Source organism: Chroicocephalus ridibundus, chromosome 1 (genome assembly GCF_963924245.1).
Source record: "Chroicocephalus ridibundus chromosome 1, bChrRid1.1, whole genome shotgun sequence".
Lineage (NCBI taxonomy): Eukaryota > Metazoa > Chordata > Aves > Charadriiformes > Laridae > Chroicocephalus > Chroicocephalus ridibundus.
This window is the reverse complement of record NC_086284.1, coordinates 204,633,189-204,656,406: the sequence shown is the minus strand read 5'-3', so window position 1 is coordinate 204,656,406 and position 23,218 is coordinate 204,633,189. Positions and strand designations below refer to the sequence as shown.

Sequence of the window (23,218 nt, the reverse complement as noted above, 5' to 3'; positions counted from 1 at the left end):
ATCAGCTAATTTAATAAGAAGTTCTAGAATAGAATGGAAGAGGAGAAGGATTCCCATGTTGGGAATCCAAATGTAATAGTAATATAATAGTGAATGAGGAGGAAAAGTGGAGCTTGGTCTAGCCTGCTGCTTGGTTTCACTTTCCAACACAAGTAAATGAACTTGAAATGGTTGATACCAGAATTTGTCTGAGCTGCTGAGTATGCAGTAGATGGCACTCTTTCTCTTGGTTGCTGTTGAAATAGAAGGCCAGAAGAGTATGTCAAAGCACTGGGCTATTTGAATACTTTTGCTCAGCACAGATACATAACAGCTGTTCGCTACACTTGTTATGAGTAGATCCTGAGGCCTATCAAGTAGGAGTAAAGCTTTTGTGAAACTGGAGCTTGAATGACGACGCCTGACTGATTTCATTTTATGTCTGTCCTGACTGCTTTGTGTGGTAAGCATCTCCTCTACTTCAGTGGTGGAGACGCTTCTCCAGTGTTTCAGTGATAGAAATAGTTCTTCTCCATGGATCAATTGTAGAGAAGTGTTTCCAGCGCCTTACAATGAAAACACTATTTAATTCCAAACTACTCTAAATACAAAGAAAAATGCTTGGTTTTATTGTCTGCTGAGAGAAACATAGAGATGCACTGCATATATAACAGACTAGACTGCGATACTAAATTTCTGATATTAAAAAAAGTACTGAAAATGCAAATAAACATTTATTTATTTTTTTTTAGATGGTCTGTAGTATTATCCTTAGAAGTAGATCCTTCAGTAAATGGCTTAAGATTGAGAAATGATGGGGTTTATTTACTTTTCTTGAACTTCTATTGAAAACTTAGGGCAAAGTTTGCTTTTGAGTTGGTGATGGTCATTTATTTTGCAGAAGGATAGATTTGGGCTAAAGTAAAGCAGTGGTGAGATACTTGTGCCACAGCATAAGATGATATGTTACTGCAGGACTAGAATCTTCCCATACCTTGGGGAAGTCTTCCTTGCATTGTTTGAAGTTTCAGTTGAAATGTTTTCTTTTTTTTTTTTTTTCCTTTCTAAATAACTTCTGAACATAAAAGAGAGACTCGTAAGTGATGTTACTCTCATGTGCTTTTCTGCAGAGTGATTTTTGTCTGCTTAGAAATGCGGTAGCAATTTAATAACACACAGCCAAAATACTCTGCAAGAACTGATGATGTGTTATGGAATGTGTATTTTTGTTGATGTGTTGGAGGAGATTTTGGGTGCTCTATTGGCCTTAAAATATGTATGATGACCTTAAGTGTACAGATTGTAATATGAACTCTTAACTGGGTTAGCTTTTGTTTTTATGTAGATGCAAGTCCTAGTTAATTATTTTGTCCTTTGAAAAGTGTTGGCAGTGTATTGGCCCTTCTGCAGAACTATCAGGAGTATGTGACGGATGAAAGGAAGCTGAAAGGTGTATGAAAGGCAGATGAAAGAAAGCTGAGGTGTAGCTTACCCATTCTGTTTACGTTCAACACTGTGTTACTACAGTATTCCTGTTTTGATGGGTGTTATAGAAATAATTTTCCCCCTCTGATTCAAGCATAAAGTAGATGATTCTGTCATTACTAAAATACATGCTTATCTAACAAATTCCAGATGAAACAAATACATCAAAAGGCATCTCTTCTTTTTCCTTTCTCTTTCTGTTTTCTCACTGTTTGTCCACTGGCTAGATTTTAATTCAGTTGTCAGCAGTGACATTTTGACACTGTCTGTGGGGTCTCTGGTATTTGTAGAATGTGTTGCCTGATCCCTGGTGCCTGGGTGCAAGTGTTGGAAATGGCTGTTCAAGCATGTTTGGGGCAATGGCTTAGCATATCTCTGGAAATACATTGTATCGCTTCACTGATTTATCAAGACCTATCTTTAAAATGTACGGATGATGTAAGTGGTGTCACTATTTGTCCTGTGCCTGCTTACTGAGCAGGAAGTCCAAATACATATTTCTAGTACTATGTCTGGTTTATACATGCATATCTGCAGATGTGAATAAGAACAAACTGTTTTTGTTTGCAGATGCTGTTAGAGAAGTTAGGAAGTACTCGTCCGTTCATGTGAATGAAAAGGCTGCAAATGTCAATACCAATGCCTTTGATCATATACAGATGAAACTCTTCCGATCGCAAAGAAACCTCTATCTCTCAGGTTTTTCCTTATTTCTTTGGCTGTAAGTATAACATTTTTCTAATTTCTATATAGTACGTTTCTTACAGGAACTACCACACAAAGTAATGCAACTATAAAAAATGATCAGAAGGCTGATTTCAAGAGGCTAAAGAATTAAGTGTGAGCAGATTGGCTATGAGGCAAGTAAGATCAGCGAAAATAATATCTTACAAATGTTTGAAGATTGGAAGGATATGTGAGCCACACATGGAAAGAAACATTTTGAATGCTTGAGAAAACATGCCTTTTGCAGAAGTTTCTTCAGGGAATACTCATTTCCTTTCTTAAATTTATGCCTGATGTTTTGTTTGTTTTGAACACGGACAACTGGAATGAAGAAACCTCAAAAACTAAATTACTGTTAACGTAATCTTAATATGTTGCAAAAAAAGATATTATTGCATCCTGATGTGTTAAGAAGCACAGCTTGAGTCTGACTTGAACCGCTCCTTCTAAAGCTCAAAGTTAGGAACTGTAGGACAATGTTCTGGCTTCCGAGGAAAGTTTCAGGTGTTATTTCAGATCAAGCACTTTGTGGCAACTGGCCTACTATGATATTATGATCTTAAGTGTGGCATCCCTTTCAGGATGTTTAAATACAGCTAATAAAACAGGGTAAGGGAAAGGACAGTTCTGTACTGCCCAGCAGTAGCAGCCAAGGCTACCTGTGAATCTTCAAAGTAGCCACAACAACCTGCAGATCTCACTTGGGCAAGGAGGACTTGAACTAATAGGACACAGATAATGTGAATGAATGGAAACAGGCCTGTTGGTCAGATGATTTCCCATTTGTACATTTTTATGGTGACACTGGGCATAGAATGCTGGCCCTCTTCTGACTTCCTTCAGTGAGCAGTTTGACATTGCCTAGATACGCAAGAGGAACACAGAACAAGGAAATGCATGGAATCACAAAGCCTTCTGACAAGCTTCTTCCCCTTCGCATGATGTATCGCCATTTTAGCTGATCATTGAGGAGCATTGTACATAAAGAAGTGTCAAGGGAAAATTTATACAAAACTTGAGAAGGTAAACTTTGGAAAAAACAAAAGTGGCTGTAACCTTGCACAATAGTGATAGGAATGCATCATGTTCTTTGTCTTCCTTCAGAAAGGTTAAGTAACACACACAAATATGTTTGCGATCTCTGCTTCAGGAGAGGAATAGCTGGATTGTGTCCATCACTAGAGTTGGAAGCTGGTCCCCCAGGATCCTACTCCCACTCAGCTTTCAAGGAAGAAAGCTTGTCAGGTGGCCCTAATAGATTTTAATGTGGATAAAAGCTCTGCTCTTGAAGAGTTTGCTTAAGGCCTCTTTTTGCGCTGCTGGCCTTTTACCAAGATTTAAAAGAAATAAATGCTCCTACATTAGTGGCTAGATCAAAGGACTTTTCTTGGTAGAGCTATTTTGCTTATCCATTAAACAAGGCATAATGTCTCCCAGAGAAGGAGAAAAAAGCGTTCCTTGGGTTGCAATATCCTACACTGCTGCTACCGTCATCCAAACAAGTTAAGGTATGAATGGGTACTTGGATGCCCCTGGTTCACTCTTTAGGTTATTTTAGTACATCAGCCAATAGGAGAATTCCAGAAGTGTGATAGATGGAGATTGCCAAGATGGAGGAGACTGGAAGCTTGTCACTTCTGGCAACACAACAAAAACTCTTCTCCATCTGTGGTTCAGCAATATCAGACCACTAGGTACAGGTGAGGAAAATGACCTCCTATCAGTGGAGGTATCGGGGCCAGCTGAGCCTTCATCCACTAATTGCACAGAAAAGAGGAGGGTCATAAGTTACCAGAGACTGTCCCCTAGGTAGGACAGAGGCACCCATCTGCTAATCTGACTTGATGTCTTGGGAGATGCGGAGAGCCTGCTACCCTGTGCTGACCAGAGGGATGAGAGGGGCTGAAAACAAAAAGAAAGCTAAAGAAAATGTGGGCCCGCTGCTCAGTGGAGCAGGGGACCAAATGACAAAGGATACGGAAAAGAATGAGATATTGAGTTTCTCATTACCAACCTTAAATTACATTCTTTCTTGTGAGGTCTCCTGTTTGTCCTCCCAATTCTCTGAGCCTTCTAGGAGGGTCGGTGAGGAATGTAACACTACCCACAGAAGCAGAAGATGCAGCTAGGGAGTACTTAAACAGATTGGGCATATACAAGTCCATGGCATCCTAGGGTGGGATGCATCCTTGCATGCAGAGGGAGTTGGCCAATGTCATTGCAAGCCCATGCTCTGTCATCTTTGAAAGATCATGGTGATCAGGGGAGGATCCTGGTAAAAAGGCAAACATTGCATCTGTCTTCAAGAAGGACAAAAAGCAGGATGTAGGGAACTAGAGACTAATCAGCCTCACCTCAGTCCCTGGAAAGGCTATGGAGCAAATATTACTCAAAGCCATTTCCAGGGATATGAAGGATACGATGACTTGGAACAGCCATCGCAGATTTACTGAGGGGAGATCATGCCTGATCATCTCTGTTGTCTTCTGCACTGAGATGACTGGCTGTGTGCATAAAGAGCAGAACAGTGGATGTTGCGTGCCTTTAGCAAGGCCTTTGATGTAGTCGCTTGCGTTATCATGATAGCCTAACTGTAGAGGAATATACGGGCTGGAGAAGTGGAGAAGGAAGTGGGTGGAGAATTCCCTGGGCCTTTGGGCTCAAAGGATGGTAGTTAGTAATGCAAATTCCATCTGATGCCCCTCAGGGATTGGCACTGGGCTCAATACTGTTTAATGTCCTTATTAACAATTTGGATGATAGGAGTGAGTGTGCTCTCAGCCAGTTTGCAGACAGTAGCAAATCGGAGTGATATCTTGGAGGGCAGCACAGCTATTCAGAGAGAGCTAGACAGGTTGGAGAAACGTGCTGCCAGAAATCTCGTGAAGTTCAACAAAGGCAAATGCAAAGTCTGTCATCTTACAGGGTAACCATGTCCGGCATCCAGGCTGGGGACAGTCTGACTGACTGGCTAGAAAGCAATTTTGCAGAAAAGGACCTGGGGATCCTGGTAGGCAGGCAGTCATGTATTGAGCTGTTAACAGCAAGGGTGTAGTCAGCAGATCAAGAGAAGTCGTTATTCCCCTCTATCTGGCACATGTAGTACTGCAGCTGCAGAACAGCTTCCAGTTTTGACTCCTGAAATACTGGAGTACTGCAGTGAGGTACGGAGAAAGCTGGGGGCTGAAACATATGACCTGTGAGGAAAAGATGAGGGAGCTTGGCTTCAGCTAGAAAAAGAGACATTGAAGGGGCCATTCTGTTGCTTTCGACAGCTATCTAGTGGTAGGATGTAGAGAAGATGGAGACAGCTCTTTACAGTGGATCCACACAGGAATGACAAGAGGCAACAGGCCAGGAACCTGGGAAATTCTGACTTGTGGTAAAAAGTACTTTTTCTACTATCAAGAGCAGTGAAACACTGGAACAAGGACCCTGAAGGATGGTGGAATCTCCATCATGGGAGATGGTGGGAACTCAACTGGACAAGCCTCTGAGCAGTCTGCTCAACCTGTCCCTGCTTTGGGCAGGAGCTTAGACAAGATGACCTCTGGAAGCCCCTTTCAACCTACGTGATTCTATGATTCAGTTTTGTAATGATGTTTTACTGACTCCTGTTGTTGCATCTATAAATTAATAAGCAATAGTAAAATATGCCAACCCTTGGAAAAGTAGTGACATGGGGACCTTCACTTTTTTAAAATCCAGAAAAGTAAGAAAATGCGCTTCTGGTGAAAAAGCAGGGGGGAGGTCTTACCTTGAAAGCCAAAAGGTCTATTAATACGCTTTCAGTTATGAAGAAGCCAATTAGTTGGATTTTCAAGTTTCTTTTGAAGAGCAGCTGCATAGTTATATTACAGGAATTAATTTAATTCAGTGTTGCTTTGGCCTTTCCTTGATTCAGCAACATACTGCTTTGAAAGACTGCAAGATGAATAATGAAAGTAGTGATGCAAAGAGGCAGTTGCTAGGTCAAATCAAGGGAGGTATTTGCAAAGCTTGGATTTGAGGTGCCATATGAGTGCTGACATTCTTGCATGTTCTGATTTATATAGTATTGACAGAGTACTTTGAAGATTAATATGCTCACATTGCTATTTTTATTCTTGTAAGGCATTCTATAAAGTTTTGTTGGATTGGGTTTTTTTTTTTGTATTGTACTCATTACCATAACATGTTGCTTGGGTCTTGTGTCCAGAGTTCCATCCTGTTTAAAACACGAGGTTGTGTAAGCGTATTTCAGCCTTGAAGCACACAAGTCTCTGACCCCCTAATGGCTGTGGGGTTTTGGGAGGAGGGAGGTTCTTCATCAGGTAAAGAAATCAAATTTTTGATGGGTGAAAATCTTTACAGTTTCTTATTTTGCTATTATTTGTCATCCATGAGCCTGGATGTTTCCCTTCAGGTGCTTAAACAATCCTCATGTGGCTTTGTTTTTACATCTAATGCAGAGGGAGAGAGAAAAGGGGTTGTTTTGTTTGTTGTGTATTTGTTTGTTTGTTTTTTAATTTGTGCTGTAAGTTACCGTGCTGTTCACTGTGTTTCTTCACCAGTGTATTGAGACGTACTGTTACCCTTCTTACTCAGTTGGCAAAAGGGATGACATCTCACGCATGTCTGGAAACGCAAGTAAATGATGCTACTGAAGCAGCCAGAAAATACATGGCCGAGAATGAAAGGCTGCAGGAGGTATCTTTGAACTTTTTTAGTTATTTTCTTATACAGCAAGTAGTTAGTACAAAATGCTCTGGGGATGGTTTGGTACTGAATAACATTCGTTCTTTTTTTTTTTTTTTCTTCTGGTGGAAAAAGGAAGAACAATGTTCTTACAATATGTAATTCGGAATACTGAATACAAATTTCAGTACCTTTTTATTAACAAAGGAAACTAAAGTAATCCAAATAAATAAAGTCCTGTCTTTCCAGTACAAATTTAATCAAAGTAGTAATATATTCTTATAATATCTCTTTGAATTTAATCATGGCAAAGTAGAGGGAGACACTAATTTTATTCTCTTTATCCTAAACAGTTGGCTGTTTAGGTTGGGGCTATAGCATTTCAGTACAGAAAAGCCTACAACATAGCTGTTCTCATGCTGGCTGTTTCTTCTAAATAGGATTTGCTCCAGTCCTGAAATGTCTTTTCTAACTTGTAAAATTGGTCTCTTATGTTTATTGTATTTCACGTTCTTGCATCTATTTTTCTGGTGAGTCGGCCAATTTCCTGTTACCTTCCTTTCTCAGTAAGGCACTGCCATAGTATTAATGAGGATATTGCCAAAAATTTCTTACTTAAAAGAACGACCAGTGAACCAAAGATGTTATAAGAATGGAGAAAAATTAAGCTATCATTTGTCTGTTGTAGTTCAACATACAGTTGTATGCAGGAAGGGATACACTATCAGCAAAGATAAATGAAAGATAAATGAAGATAAACGTATAAAATATTTTCTTGTAATTGATTAGTTTGACTTCTGTTGGAAGTCATGTATACACTGGACCGAACTGTTGGAAGAGACTGAACCATAAGCTAGAGTGCCGATATCCAGGGTATGGCAACTTTTACAGCATTCTTCAGTCTGGCACATTGTCAAAACAAAATTCACTGCAGGTGTGCACAGGTTTCCTTCCAGTTTGTCCGGGGCTGTGCCTATGGTTACCAGCACTGTAATTTTTTTTTTTTTATAATAAATCTTCGGACAAAGAGAACAGACTCTGGACAAAAAGTACTAGAAGGGATGCAAAAAAATCCAGTTGTTTGAGAGGCGTTGTAAAGCAAGGATCACTAAAGTGTGGGTTAGGTATTTCTCAAGTATGAAATGACTCCAAAAGTTTAGGGTTTGGTATTTTGTCAAAGTGATCCAGACTCCCACCCTCAGCCATGGAATTTCTCTCTTTACTGCATACTGGTACTTTTTTTTCTTCTTTTTTTTTTTCCTCGCTGTCCTGTTGGGATTTGGCCAAAAGTCCTCTTTTTGTTCTGCTTTCACATTCTCTTAGCAACGCATTCTCTTAGCTGCTTGTAAGTGATAGCCAGAAACTAGAAACTCTATTGCTGTCTGTTTCTATTTGAGTGTTTGATTGCATGGTTTGCAAAAAAAAAAAGTGGTAGCCACAGGTGCAGCCAGCATGCTGTGGCTGGATCTCCATTGTGCTGGAGACGCAAAGTGTTCAGAATTGGTTTATTTTATCTTTATAGATACTAGGACTTACCTTCCTCTGTGGCTTGGCCCTTGCATTTGTGTTCATTTGCAAGCATGCTTCATTCCACCGTATGAGAGAGGCAAGAGCAATTGTTTATAGGGCACTGGCTGTGAGTATAAATACTGTAAGCTTACTCTAGCATGCTAGATATGCACTTTCTCCTGATCAGAAGTTCCATGGAGCACGGGACTTTAGATAAAAATTTACAGAAATAACTATTTATGAGTGGAGCACGAAGTAAAGGAGGCGATCTGTGACCAATTTAATGACAAATTGACTACAGTTTTGTTACCACCAGTCAAATGTAATCTCTGTTCTTTGGTTAAATTGCTTCTGGAAAATTTTCTTCAGTTCTTTTCTTTGAATCGTTTACCAATCTTTATAAACAGTTCTTCTCGTTCTTCCTAAAGTAATCTTTTCCCTCTGCGCCAGCCTGTACCCAGTAAGCGCTGTTATCACCAGCTCACCTAACCATTCATCTTGGTTGTTCTACTTTTCTTTTTTACATTAAGCATTTACCACTTCTTTTGACATTTTCATAACAGATGATGCTTGGTTGGATAATAGAGGCTATATGAGCAAAGGGTCTAATTATGGGGTCTAATCCTTAACGTATTATACTTTATGTCATCAATAGCAGTTGCCTTAATGATAAGAGCGTGCATAAATATAGTAGTGCCAACATTTTCAGAGTTCTGTGTCTAGTACTTACAGGACTCTTCCTGAATCCTTTCTTAGTTTTTTATTGAATTTCAGTGGAAATTTAGTCCAGGTATTGAGGTATTCTGAAGATTGAAGAAGTAGCTGCAAACCTACAGGGAGAGATTTGTGATCTATTACATGATTTAAATCAGAATAAATTATTAGAACAAGTTGCACATAAACATGGCAGTGTTCTGTCCCAGTGTATGTCTTCTGAAAAAAGCCATTTATAACCTAAACAGAAGTTGTGGGCTTCGTGCACAGGTACAAAGTAGTCCTACACAGGAGATAATGCCATACTATTACTATCAACTTAAAACATTGAGCATTTTTTTGTTTTCTTTTTCTTTTTTTTTTCCCTAGAATGACTTGAGTATCTGCCTGGGTTATGTTGGCACTTGATAAAACCTGTCACTTTTCAAGATCAAAGCTCCCATTCTCTGGTTGTTTGTCATTAATGTCAGACTAATGAAAAAAAATTAATTGTAGCGACTGTGGTTTTTAATAGGCCTTGAGTGGAAAAGAAAGCAGTAAAAAGAAAGAGTCAGCAGAAGCAACTGATGAGAAGTTGAAGAAGGAAGTTGAACACTTGAAAGCAGAGCTACAGAAGACCTCAGATGGTAAGTATTGGTTAGGAGTTCTTTGCAATTAAGAAAAAAGATTATTTCAACACTGGATGTCAAAAACTGATTCTAGGTATAGCATTAACTACATCAGTTTATGGAATGCTTGGCTTGGGGTGTCTTTGCATTTGACTAGGAACCGGAAAAACATGCTATTGCCAGCCCCATATTTCGGTAAATATTTTCATTATGAAAATCTGCATGGTGTAATTTGAACACATTAGTTAAATTGTAATTATTAACAAATTGAACTGATCTATTTAAGTAGTGTTGACTTGCCTTCATCAATGACATGACCAGGATATGGAATCAATTGCAGGTTGCTTATAGGCATCAGGTTGATCTTTCATGTCATACATATTGGCCACTCTCCCTGTATAAAATGGGGAAGTATGTGGTTGAGGTTTTTTCTGTAAAGTAGGGTTTCGGTCAGATAGCAGGCAAGTCCTTGACTTGTATTCTAAATTTATATATCTCCTGCAGCAGAGGTGTTAGCTTTTTTTTAATCTTTTTCTTTTGTCTACAGGGAAACATGCCTTGCAATTTGTAACATAATACTTATGTTAGCAGCTTCCGTGTTTAAGGTTTAGGCTGTCAAAACTGCTTTCTTGGCAACCCAAATTGAGATAGAAGCAGATTTTACCTGTTTGGTTCTGTCTTACTGGCATCTGTCAAGCTGTGTGATGCTTACGAACACCTCATCTGAAATTAGTGTTTTTAAGATAACACTGCCTGTGACCTTGTAAGCATCAGGTGTTCAGACAGTAACAAAATACAGATTTTCATGGTACCAGGTAACTTGTTGTCATCAAAACATAGCCTTGCTTTCATATTGCATGGCACTGCTACAAAGCTGTAAGAATAACAACAAATATTTCATTACTTATTTTTCATTGTCCACTGGGAAGATGAACAGGAACTGTAGAACAGCTGTTTTCAGCTGGGCTTGAAGCAATAAGAATCTTTAAATAGAATGTCTCATTAGTTCACATTCTCAGGCAGGTTTGGTTGTGAGTTTTCCCTCTCCTGCTGTTTTCTTAAAGAAAGGGGGGAAAACTGCCTTTGAAGTGACAGGATCAATAAATGCAAATGTTTTATTTAAACTAACTGATGGTATGTAACACTAATATAATGTAAGCTTTTCAGTGAGGAATGCTAGAGAAAGCTAAGGAATAAATAGCTTTACCACATGCTGCTTCAGCTGCATTCTCCCTGTGGGCTGTTGTCCATCCAAAAGATGTTTAAATTAAGGCATGCTTGAGTCTTTTGTTAGGGGCAAAGTGGGGGAGAGGGTCTTTTTAAGGAATGAATAGGAAAATATTTACAACCCTTCCCCTGATGCCATCCCCCTCACTGACAAAAAAGAAAATGCTATGGTTACATTAATTACCATCATCAGCTAGATGATGTTAAGGTATGTGACTGTCTTATTTTTTGTAAGTTTTCTTTACATTATTTTGAGCAAACGATAGCCAGAAAGCTTAAAATACTTGACAGTAGTCACATCTGTAGACACAGCTTTCTATGGAGTCTCTAGACTTAATGTGAATCGAATTTACTGTTTTCTTTTGAAACTTCTGCTACTGAGCAGATGAATGTTGAATTTCATGCTTGCCAAGTGTGACCGATGCATTACACAGTATCAAAGTTGAGATTGAAAAGCTTGTTTTACCTTTTTTTAACAATTTGTTTCATGCCACAGAGCTCACATGACTAAAATAACCTTTCCTTTGTGTCCACGAAGTCTAATCCATGAAACTTTTGGGATATTTTGTTGGGGAAGAAAGGGGTGAAGCGTGTGGGGGGGTGTCACCTAGTAATGAAACAAGGCAAAACTAGTATAAAAAGGAAATCTTTTACTGGTTTAGTTTTTCAGGATTTTCTGTTTGTTTGTTTTTTGGCTATAGTATCAGTAAGAGTTATAAATTTGGATTTTGTTGGGATTTGGGGGTTTTTTGCTGCTTGGATGAAAAAACAAGTATAATCTTTTTCACAGAGCAGTTTCAAATATCCATTGCTCTGGTCTAGTACATTTGTTAAGCTACTTAAGAATAGTGATAGGGCGATATATTACTTTATAGTAGGCCACATATTGAAAGGTGGCTTACCTCAATAGAGTGGCACCCAGGAGGAGTCCTCAATGTAAGTCTGCTTCATGTTTGAATCATGTGGTTTAGTGTCAGATTAGTGCTGTGTCTTCAGGGCAGATCCAAATTTTCTGTGAGGTTTTAATCCAGTATTTACAACTTCTGGCAGAGAAAATACTGTATGTCTCCTCTTTCTGAAATCCTGACTGAAATTATAGCGTAGACAGTGATTATTGCAGGCGCATCTCTAATTCTTCAGCTTTCTACCTTTTACAGGAAGTGCAGTCTGCTTTTTTTTTTTTTTTGTCCACTTAACCGTAAGTGAAATCGTAAGTTAAGAAGACATTTTGCCACCTACTGTGCTCTGAGCAGATGGGGAGGAAGAATGAAAATACAAGACAAAGACTGAGTAGTGAAATTACTAAAATCTGAGGAAAGGTTGGAAATGCATGACAAAGATTTCAGCCAATTTTGTTGTCTTTTCAGACTTGACTTTCCTATCCCCCTGGATGCCCTTTTTTGTTTTATTGTGGGGGTGAGGCAAAGGGGGATAGTTCTTCACTACTTTATTGCAGACCCACATACTGGGGGTTTTATAGGCACCCAGCAGCGGGGCTAGCACTTCTCGGAGCCTAAATCCATTTTTAGCATACCTGGACATGTTATTACATGACTGTTTAGAAACCTTCCAAGATGGCATTTTATTGATACACTTGTATATTATGAAAAATGTCTCACTGGTACCTAGGAATAACTATACGTACTCCTAGGAGCACCCAGTGCAGATGTGAGAATGTTTTTCCTGCTACACATTAGACATATTTCTAACACAATGTTGATTCAGTTAAGTAAAGGTTCTCTGTATGGCTGCTGGTCTCAGACCTATAGGAATTTTCTGGGGAAAGAAGAGATGCTGTGATATTTTTTCATTGTGATAGTTTTGAACATCATCCATAAAGCTACAACAAAAGAAACTATCTGCAACTGCACATGAGGTCATAGTCTGAGAGGAGTTTCATAAGTAGTTGTCCTTACAGCAGTCCTTAGGTTGGGGGCAGGAATGGGACTTTCGGTGCATTAACTTTTCTTTCTCGCTCACAGATCCCACTCTGTGGAAATGCTGATATGTGAGATGTCCATTGTTACTATGGGACCCTTTGGGCAGGAGGGAGACTTCTGCAATGCTGTACTATTTCACCTCCTGTCTCAGGTCATTTTTTTGGTGACACTGTCCTAGTGTATGGTAAAGGCTACAGCTTCATTTAGACAGTAGAAACTTATACGTGACAACTACTATTGATCCAATCTTGCAGCAGAACACGCTGGTAGCAGACTCCTGTCCAGTATGTTGACCCCCTCACTCTTCTAACAATATTTATGGCAGATGACAGGCACCTAAAGCTTCTACCTGCATCTGGTGTAGCATAACAGCCATTGCAGTCCCTAGCACCTGTGTGCAGTTACTGAGCTGTGACCTTACTGCATCTTTGAGCTGAGTCTGTAGCGACACATTGAGACAAAATCCAAAGACCGTTTCTTTGTCGCTGCCATTAGGATTTCACTTTGTGAAGTGTGTACTGACTCCCCGAAGTCATTTAGGTGCTGTTGAACTTTAGTTCAACTTTTTCTGAAAATGCTTTGTATTTATATATTGTTGTCATAGGCATACGGTGGGGCAGGAGGAAATTCTGATGAAATTTCCATGCATCCTTTAATGAGGTTTGTTTTGTGTACAGAAGGTGTCACAGGAGTGCTTTATGTTTCACGGTTGCATAGTGCTGTAGGAGGCAGGAGTAAGAGAGCAACAATTCACATGGAGGGCTGGTTTTGAAATAGCTTTTAATTGTTGACTATTCTAGAAAGTATGCATGTACGGATGTACAACTCTCACGTAAATGCTAAGATTATTAGGTGCTAGAAAGGTATAAAAACCCTAGACATTGGGAATACATTTCATAGAACTGTTGCTACTGGTGAGAGTTCAGCTCAGCCTTTGTGTTGCCAGGCAGACTAGTGCCATGTATGAAAACTATATGTTGAGCTCCACTGAAGCACTCCAGTTTTAAAAACAAATGAATAAATGAAAAAAATCTCCCAAACCCCCAGACTGTCAGCTGGGAATAGGAGATGCAAGTTATGTCATGTTATCCCTAGCTGAGGGAGGTTTAGAAACAAAGTCCATTTTACCTAACCTTAATTTTTAACTGTGACATCATAATTTTGGTGGGAGCCATTGCAGTGTTACATGCCACAAAAGCTGATGTTCATATTTGTTGATTCAAAGGGATGTGCTGCATACAGATGGCATAGCTTTGTTATACAAAGGCATTTGTGCCATCTGAAGATGCTGTAACATCCCATTGGTAACAAAATTTCATTTGAGGTTGTGAAAGGTACTTGGAACAATTTTGTGTGTAATTTTTTGGCCTGCCTTCTCTTTTTAAACTTCATCTGACCATCACATCTTAAGGAGAGAATTCAGAATTAGTATGGAAATACTTGACTGGAGTTGCGTTCCCAGCTTTACAGCGTGTTTGTTGGCAAATCTCTTGTCCCATCAGTGCCTAAATTCTTAAACGTGAATAGCTCTTTCTCAACTTGAAGACTCTTAAAAGAGAGGGATCTTTCTTAGTCTTAAACTAGTCCAAATCATTTGGGTTTATGCTTGTATTTTGAGCAATGCTAATTTAAGTTCCAGATCGTTTCCTTAGTAGCAAGCACTGTAAGTCAAGCGATTTAGTCAGACCAGAACTAGTAGTTGCGCAGGGAAATGCCCAAAGAATCATTGGTTGCTTTTGTTGCTGTTCGCTTTTGTTTTACTGTTCCGTTCTCCACCCTTGTTGAAATGGGAAGATAATAGAAATGCTACAGCTACTGGGCTGTGGTAACCTCTTCAGAGCAATTTTATTCCTCATCCTGCCTCAACTTCAGAGAAATCTGAAGTAAACTGTTTGTCCTGGAACAGGATGCAGAGAATGTGGTAAGGGAAGGACAAGTTCTCTACTTCTCCCAGACTGCACATTACATTAGTTTATAGACCTCCACTCGCACATTAAGTGTAAAGGGATAAAATTTTCCACAGTTGTCTTCTGTTGATATGCTGCCCTAAGAATATTTTGTTGATTTTTCTTTGAAGGGAAGGGGAAGGAATGAAAAAGAGTGGCCCACCTCTCTCACCACGGAGGCTGGATTCCAGTTTTGGGACTTACTGACTACTCCTCTCATTAGTTGTATTAGTGTAGAAGGAGCATTCTCACCTCCTGCCTGCTCACACATTTACTTGGTAGGAACAATCAGCTGTTGGATTTTGCTTGCTGCCAGTCCAGCTGTTCTGTCTCCTGTGAGGCAACGTAACAGGCCAGATGGAAGCCAGAAATAATAACTGACTGTATTGTGCACACAAAGGATTTTCTGTTTTCTGCTGGATCAGTGTTCATATGATATGATCCATATGACAAACAATATACCTGTACAATCAACTTGGCTGCACTGCAGTGTTCATGCAGTGGCAAAATAGTTGAGCAGTGATGTATGGACGATCTCCATTCCTTGACAAGAAGACATCCAGAGAAATTGGCACACTGGGGAATTCACGTTGTCAAAGATGTGACACTTCTTTTTATTGTGTGGCCCCAACAGGAACGAGTCTGGGTTTGGTTGGGGTTTTTTTCGTCCACCGCCAACACAGGTGGAAAGGACAATCTGTTCTTTGCTTTGCTTTTTCTTCTTCTAGGGTTAGGTGAGGTATTCCTGTCATACATCTGTTTTGGTCAAAACATTGGAACAGTGCAGCGGTTTGTTTGCTTTCTTGGTTTGCAGATACTTTTAGATATTTTGTTCGTGTTTTAAAGATGCGTTAGTTTTTAGTTGCAACTAAAGTAGCATGCTGCTGCTTGTAAACAGCTAAATAGTATTAGATCAATAACATTGAGTTTCAACTTCTTCACAAATGAGGTATTGTTAATTTTTACTATAACTATGTACAAGAATGCTTAAACAAAGGCAAAATTTAACTTTCTAAGTAGCAGATTCTTGAAGAGGTGAAATGGCATGTGCATATGTTTTTTGTCTACAACTTAAAATTCAGAAGCTTATCAAATTGTCACAAGTTTATTTTAGAGTGATTTCCAAGTTTTGCTGTTGAATGTTTTAAACAGTAGCAAGATGAGGGAGTAAATGCAATGGGGTGTGACTTGTCAGATGTGTGGAAATCCTGGTTATCCCAAATACCAAAACCTTTAGAAAATGTTTTTTGTGTTGATGCTGTCAAGAATGCATTAAAGGATGAAGGATATCTGTGAAAGAGTATGGAAATGGAAGGAAGGATATAAAGAGAAGGGGTGCATTTTTGACCATGTTGGAATCAACAGATATGAGTCTAACTAACTTCAGTAGACCAAAATTTCAGGCTAGGTAAAAGTCCTATTACTGGCAAAACCACTGGCAGAATTTTAAAACAGGAATGATTTTGAATCTATACATGCAAATTATATACATTCAAGTCTCTGAAGAAGGGAAGGCTCCAGGGAGACTTTGTAGTGGCCTTCCAGTACCTGAAGGGGGCCTGTAAGAAAGCTGGGGAGGGGCTGTTTGCAAGGGCATGTAGTGATAGGATGAGGGGCAATGGTTTTAAACTAGAGCAGGATAGGTTTAGATGAGACATGAGGAAGAAGTTCCTTGCAATGAGGGTGGTGAGGCACTGGCACAGGTTGCCCAGAGAGGTGGTGGAGGCCCCATCCCTGGAAGTGTTCAAGGCCAGGCTTGATGGAGCTCTGATCAATCTGATCTAGTTAAAGATGTCCCTGCTTACTGCAGGGGGGTTGGACTAGATGACCTTTAAAGGTCCCTTCCAACCCAACACATTCTATGATTCTACGATTAATCAATTAAAAATCGCAAAAATGCTGGGGGAGGGAGTATTTCTTTTTGCACGTAGGAGAGCGGTCAAAACTGTTGTGTCCTAATGTTTCAGGAACTAGCTCCCAAAGTGATCCATGGTGCAGACCAGAGTGCTTGTAGCTAGGTGCTTAGCAAAAAACACACCTAGCTCCTCATCTTCTGAGAACAGGCTTTTACAGAGGTGTGGCAATTCTTGAATGTTTTGGAGGTCTCTGGGAAAGAACAGTCTCTCTTGGGAAGCTCACAGTCAAAGGATGGATCCACATTTTCTGAACAAGGAAGATTGCAAATGTTTCTTTTTTTTATTTGTACCATCAAGATTTGTTTGAGTTTTTTTAAACATGGCTATGTGAGACAGCCTTATAGGTCATTAATGACGTTTTTTGTTTGAGCATGAGTAAATCAAGTTTTAGGGTGTGCCTGTGCTGCTACAGCAGACAAATATAAAGATACAGAGATACCTATAGCAGAGTGATATAAAAATGTCTAAATGACCTTCCTTGAATGCTTATGTAACAGCTTAGCAGCAATGGCTTTATGAAACTTTATGCTAATTTACCCCACACTGTAACTTAGTCCCTATGGAGTCCTGGGGTGTTTTGTACTGCAGCATAGACAGGCTTTCAGTTTCTTGCTGTTGAGATTGTGAGTAGAGTAATAATTACTTGTTCTCATGTTAAAAACCGGTTCACAGTTGTCTATCCTGCCACCACCATTTCTGCCTTCTCATCCATAAAGTGATGCTTCTAATACATGAACTCACGTGTGGTAAAATACGTAACAGGCTGAAAAGGGAAGGTCTATGTTCCTATAATAATGTATTAGCGCGCGCTCTTTTTTTTTTTTTTTTTTTTTTATAGTCGGCCTCAGTTGCTTTTCTAAAATCTTGCCCAGTATTTGAGTTCCTGCTTTGTTTTAAGAGGGCTGGCAGTTTGGTTTAGGGGGTTGTGGAGTTTTGTTTTTCTAGAACTGTCTTCTGCAGTGACAGAACACTGTAGCCATCACTAACTTGTCACCTCTGTCAACAGTTTATTGGTCTTGCCCTTACCTTTCGTGCAACCCCTTCCTGTTCCTTGTGCTGCTCTTCCTGAGCACAAGTCATTCTCTTTCTCCTCCCTGTACTGCACATCTCTTCCTGTGGCCATCTGTGATGCTCTGTTTTAAATTTAATCTTTTTCAGAGGAAGGACTGTGTAGTGCAGTGGAGCCCTAATATGTAACAAGGGCTCTAAGGAACTGCAGGAATACAAATAATAATTAAAACAACTAATTCTGATATTTTACAGCTCTCAAGAAGGCAAACAATGAAGTAACCGCAGTTAAAAAGCAGTCTGAAGGCCTTAAAAGAGAATATGATCATCTAATGAAAGAATATGAATGGCTGCAGGTAGGTGGTTCTGGATTGCTATATGAGCATGATGTTCTGAAATTGCACCAGCAAAATTCTGCTTGTTGGGTATTTTTTATGCCAGAGAATTCACTAAAATCTGTAGTATAGCGTAAAGTTACGATGGACAGCACTCCTTAAACTTCACCAAATTGTAGAATTTTGCTTTTCAAGGACAGGACAGCAAAGCTATTAGTGTTTTCTTCTTTGCAGTTCAAGTGACAAAGCTCAGGTCATCGTTAGTCCCGATTTGGCTGTCACTTGGGAAATAAGATTCAGATAGTTTTGCATGTGATGATCAAACTGAAATCTGGTAAGAAAATGGTAGGAGTAGAGTAGTGTGTGTGTAGTATATACATCATTTATACAAGTAATTTTATTTTGTTTGCTCTTTAAACATGATTTTGTAATACTGGATTATAAATGGTGTGATACTGTTGATAAGCAAGAACAAAAAACCACCCAAAACACAAGCCAACAAACAGCGTAGGCTAAAAAGAGGCTACTCTAAGAATTCAAACTGAAGTACAAAATAAAATAAAAAAAAAAAACACAGCAAGCAAAAGCTGAATTAGCAATTTGATTTGGTTTGCATAGGCACATGGCTATAATACCCAATACAGTAATTATTTCTGGTAGAATTGGGAGTCCTGCTGGTTCTTTAAGTTGTCTGACAGGTGTTTGTATGTTCCATGCCTAACATCTGCGTCAGAATGCAACCAAAATTCAATAAAAATGAAAGTTAGCCTGTTTACAAGTAATGGTCTTGGGAGAAAATAAACGGTTGATGTTAAAATTATAGTGACCTGCTTTTCAAGAAGAGCTGTTTGTTGGTCCTGTGTTAATAAGATTTTAAAAAGGCAAATTTGAGCTGGGTATAATCTCTTTCCTGTAGTCTGTGAAGCCGCTTACTGATTCCCAGCCTCACCCTATACTGTTATAGAGATTGCTCAACTGATACCTGTGTTCAGATTAAGACCACCATGCATGTCCTGTCTTTGTTGTGCTTCCCTGTGCAATGAGCCGTAGTAGTCCTGCTGCATTTCTAGCAGTCTTGTGGTCTAGAACACACATCCTTACAGTCTTCTGTGTTTACCTCTGAATGGAAAGAACAGAAGGTACTGAGCGCACAGTAGATGCATCTCCTAAGGATAAATCACTTGATAGCAGAAAATGTTTTCTGCTGAGTTTTCTGCACGGTTCAGCTGTAACATGAACGGGGAGCAGAACTAGGATCGGATTCTGGAGCGAGTCCAGAGGAGGGCATTGAAGCTGGTGAGGGGTCTGGAGAATAAGTCTTAATGAGGAGCGGCTGAGGGAGCTGCGGGTGTTCAGCCTGGAGAAAATGAGGCTGAGGGGAGACCTTATTGCTCCCTACAACTACATGAAAGGAGGTTGTAGAGAGGTGGGGTAGGTGTCTTCTCCCAAGTAATAAGTGATAGGACAAGAGAAAAGGGTCTGAAGTTGCCCCAGAAGAGGTTTAGATTAGATATTAGGAAAAATTTATTCACCAAAAGGATTATCAAGCATTGGAACAGGCAGCCCAGGGAAGTGGTAGAATCGTCATCACTGGAGGTATTTAAAAGATGGGTAGATGTAGTGCCTAGCAATATGGTTTAGTGATGGTTTTTGTTAGGTTGGTGGTTGAACTTGATGATCTGAAAGGTCCCTTCCAACCTAGTCAATTCTATGATTCTACAACACGTTATGTAGGGTATTATTGATGGGACTACAGCTTTGAAAGGTGTATAGTGAACAAATCAGGTATGACTGCAAGGGGCCAAAACATGGCATCTGGAGTCAACAATTGCTGATCTTGCCAAACATAAACAATTATTTTTAATCTATCTCTTTTCAGGCCAGTTTAAATGAAGCAGAAGACAAGAAAGAACTGTAGATGCATTGAAGACGGATGGCATCGCTACAGTTGCTTCAATGTGAAAAGCCTTATGCTGTTTAGGCTCCTGATGTGTATCTGAAACAAAACTTGATTTTTTTCTGAAAAGCACATGCACTGCAGGTCACTGTTCAGATTCCTCTAGTATATCTTGGTTGCCAAAATATTCTATGTTGCAAATAAAATATTAAGTGGCTTGCCTGATTTACCATGGAGTTTGTCACTGCTCTTGTGAGGAGAAACTCAAAAATCTTTAATATCATATGGAACAACTTGACTGTTCTCCAAGCTTTTGCCTTCCAGAATGGTAACAGATCATGCATCATTTGCTTGTAGCATTTGAATGAAGTTGTCTGTCACGCTATATCATAAAAACACAGTTACCTAAACCTCCTTTGCAACACCTCTTTGGAGTCTTCAAAAATTCAGTTACCAGTGGGTTGAAGAAGGCTGAAAGCTTTTCATCAGCTGTTCCACTTCAGTGGAAAATTGAATGACAATCAAAGGAAAATAAAGAAAGAATGAAAACTGTATTTCTAAGTCTGTTTCACTAGGCTGTGACTTTCACTTAGCTACATGGATGAATGTATTTCAACAAATAATATTTTGCATGCCTCTGGTTTATTTCTCTTTAATATATTGGGTTATTTCAGTTTTCATAACCAAAGTTTTGGGTGGTTTGGTACTAACATTCTGTATTTTTACGCTGTTTACATCAGTTTACTCTCTATGTGCCACCTAATCTTTCTTGCCTTGCTAAGTAAAAATTCTTTTTAAATGTAGATAGTTGGGTTTGTTTTGTTTTGTTTTCATGGATACGATACCTCGAATAAATGTGCACTGTTTTGCATAAGCCCTTTTTGGCATTCAGAAAGCTGTTTTGAGTTTCTTTTTTGTTAGTTGGTTCCAGTTTATATTTGAAAGTTGGATATGTTTGTTATATTAAAGGGATTCTTTAAGTTCATGAGTTTCTGGGTTTATTCTTGTAAATCTCTCCCAATATACCATCTCATCAAAGTTAATAGGTATATACCCAAAGAACAAAATACACTTCTAACTTAGTGATATTTAACTTTTCCTGGAAATACAGCCTTCTTCGTAGGGGTAGTTTTGATTATTCTGGAAACAGGATTTGTTTAGCTTAGAATTTAAACGTAGCATATTAAATAAGAATGTGTATGTTTTTTAAAAATACTTCATCCTTGATGAAGTAGTACAGAATGTGTTCTTAGAGATTCTGTGACACTGGAGATTTGTTTATTCACATCCAAACTTCCAGGAAAAGCTATAGATTTTAATACCCACATACACACAGGTTGTGGTGATGTAGTTGAATGCATTTTTTTTTTTTTTTCCCTCCCGGCTCCCCGTAAGAAAGATGTAAAATTATGGCAGAATGTTATCTCCAATCTGATAGAAAAACTATGGTTGGAAGCCTTAAAGGTATAACAGTAAGTGCTGTTTTTAATAACAGAACTAAAAACTCACCTGTTTTTCTGATTTTAAGACCCAGAACAAAAGCAAATATTACTTACTATTTACTGTTGTTACCTACTCATTAAACTTCAAGCATTTCTTCCTATAGTGCAAGTAAATAATTAAGTAGATCATTAGCAACTTACAATGAAAAATGTCATGCACTGGACTCCATCCGTAAAAATTTATCTTAAAAAAAATAACATGGAACAAAAAAATGGGTGGTGGTGAATGCACTGATTGTATCGGTACTTCTCCTTGAGAGGGAAGTCCAAATGCTTTACAGTAATTTTTGCTGTAGAGCATGACTGAAGTGTGAAGGAGCGTGTAGTGACCTCAGAAGCTGAAATGATGCCTGGCATTTTTACACATGCAACATTCAGTACGTGGCGCTGACACGCTGCCCTCTGTAACTACATCAGTCACCTCAGCCCAGCAGTGTCCTGCTGGCTGCGTGCAACGTGGGGATCCGCTTGTTGAGAGATTGAGGAGGAAATGGCTTAAAACAAAAAACTCTGCATATCAGGCCACAAAGAAGGCTTCCTTAATTAAAAAGTACAGATTGCTTGAAACCCACAGTCTTCTGCTTTGCCTACAGTGATTTCTTCTGTCACGTCCATTATCTGTATCACCAGATTTCCCTGTCACAGAGTAGAATGTGACTGTCACCATTTTTCTACTTGTCTGTTCTGGATGGTCACATGCATTTGACTGAGTTGCGTTATCACATGCTCAGCTCTTTGGAGCACCAGATTTGTTCACATAAAAATAATCCTTTGTTACTCAGATTGAAAATATTTTGTAATACCTGCTTTGTAGAACTGTGTTCTTGGAAATAACATATTTCTTTTGTAGATTAGAAGTCTAAATAGTATATCTGGAAATCCCAGTAGATGGCAAGTCTTTCAGAATGCCTTTTCTTTGCATTGTTTCACAATACTTTATACACGTTCAGAGCCTGCGGGAGCCTGGGTTGATCAACTTTAAGTACAGTTTTATTGTTGGCAATGTTTTAAGTTATGGTTGATATACATGGAAAGAGTGAATCAAAATTTTGTGGATTTAACTCCTGGTCTTTCAGGCTGTTTGGTCAGATTTTGGTCATGTTTGCCCGTTAGGTAGGAAAGAGCTGAAGAAAAAGTTAAAACTCTACTAATGCTGATGGAATCAAAATTACTTCCTGTACTCACGTTTGACAGTTGATTTAATTCTGGGTATGTCTCCAGAAGTAAGAATTTAGAGCTCTTTATACTCTAAATATCGAAGTAATTGTCTGGTTGTTTTGGAGCTTTTTTCCCTTCTTTACAAAAGTAGGAATGTGCATTTTCAGTACTTTGGTGGAGAAGCATAGTGGACAGTATTAATTCTAGAAATATTTGCACAGATTTAGCTGATCATAGCTTAAAAAAAATAGTTGAGATGTGTTTGCATGTTTTTTTCATAAACCCCTTTTTCTCTGTTGAGTCAAGAAAGCAGTGAGGTCATGGTGGGTGCATGAGAACTGACCTGAATATTAATAGACTCAACTACATGCTTCGGTGTTTCCTTAAATGAAAGCACCCTTAGCTAGGCAGGATGTTTTTCCCTTTTTCTATTTTTGCAACAAACATCTGATAATGTATCTTCTTTAATAACATAAATTGTGCACAGTCTTCTCTGAAGATGTACTCTTGCGTTAGCACGACCTGTATTTGCTGCCACAGCAGTCCCTAGCTACGTAGCCTCCTTGAAAAGACGCGGTGCTTTCCCGGCTT

General features: G+C 39.1%; 1 protein-coding gene across 1 annotated transcript in view; it reads left to right on the top strand.

Annotated features, from left to right (window-relative positions):
* Positions 1-20,952, top strand: part of DUS4L (dihydrouridine synthase 4 like) — a 41,127-nt gene extending 20,175 nt beyond the window's left edge. The window contains exons 9-14 of the mRNA XM_063323436.1: positions 2,035-2,185; positions 6,744-6,879; positions 8,390-8,503; positions 9,605-9,716; positions 17,991-18,091; positions 19,950-20,952. Of these exons, the coding sequence (XP_063179506.1) occupies positions 2,035-2,185; positions 6,744-6,879; positions 8,390-8,503; positions 9,605-9,716; positions 17,991-18,091; positions 19,950-19,988 (653 nt within the window). The 3' untranslated portion in view covers positions 19,989-20,952. The remainder of the gene's footprint in view (positions 1-2,034; positions 2,186-6,743; positions 6,880-8,389; positions 8,504-9,604; positions 9,717-17,990; positions 18,092-19,949) is intronic.
* The last annotated feature ends 2,266 nt before the right edge of the window (positions 20,953-23,218 follow it).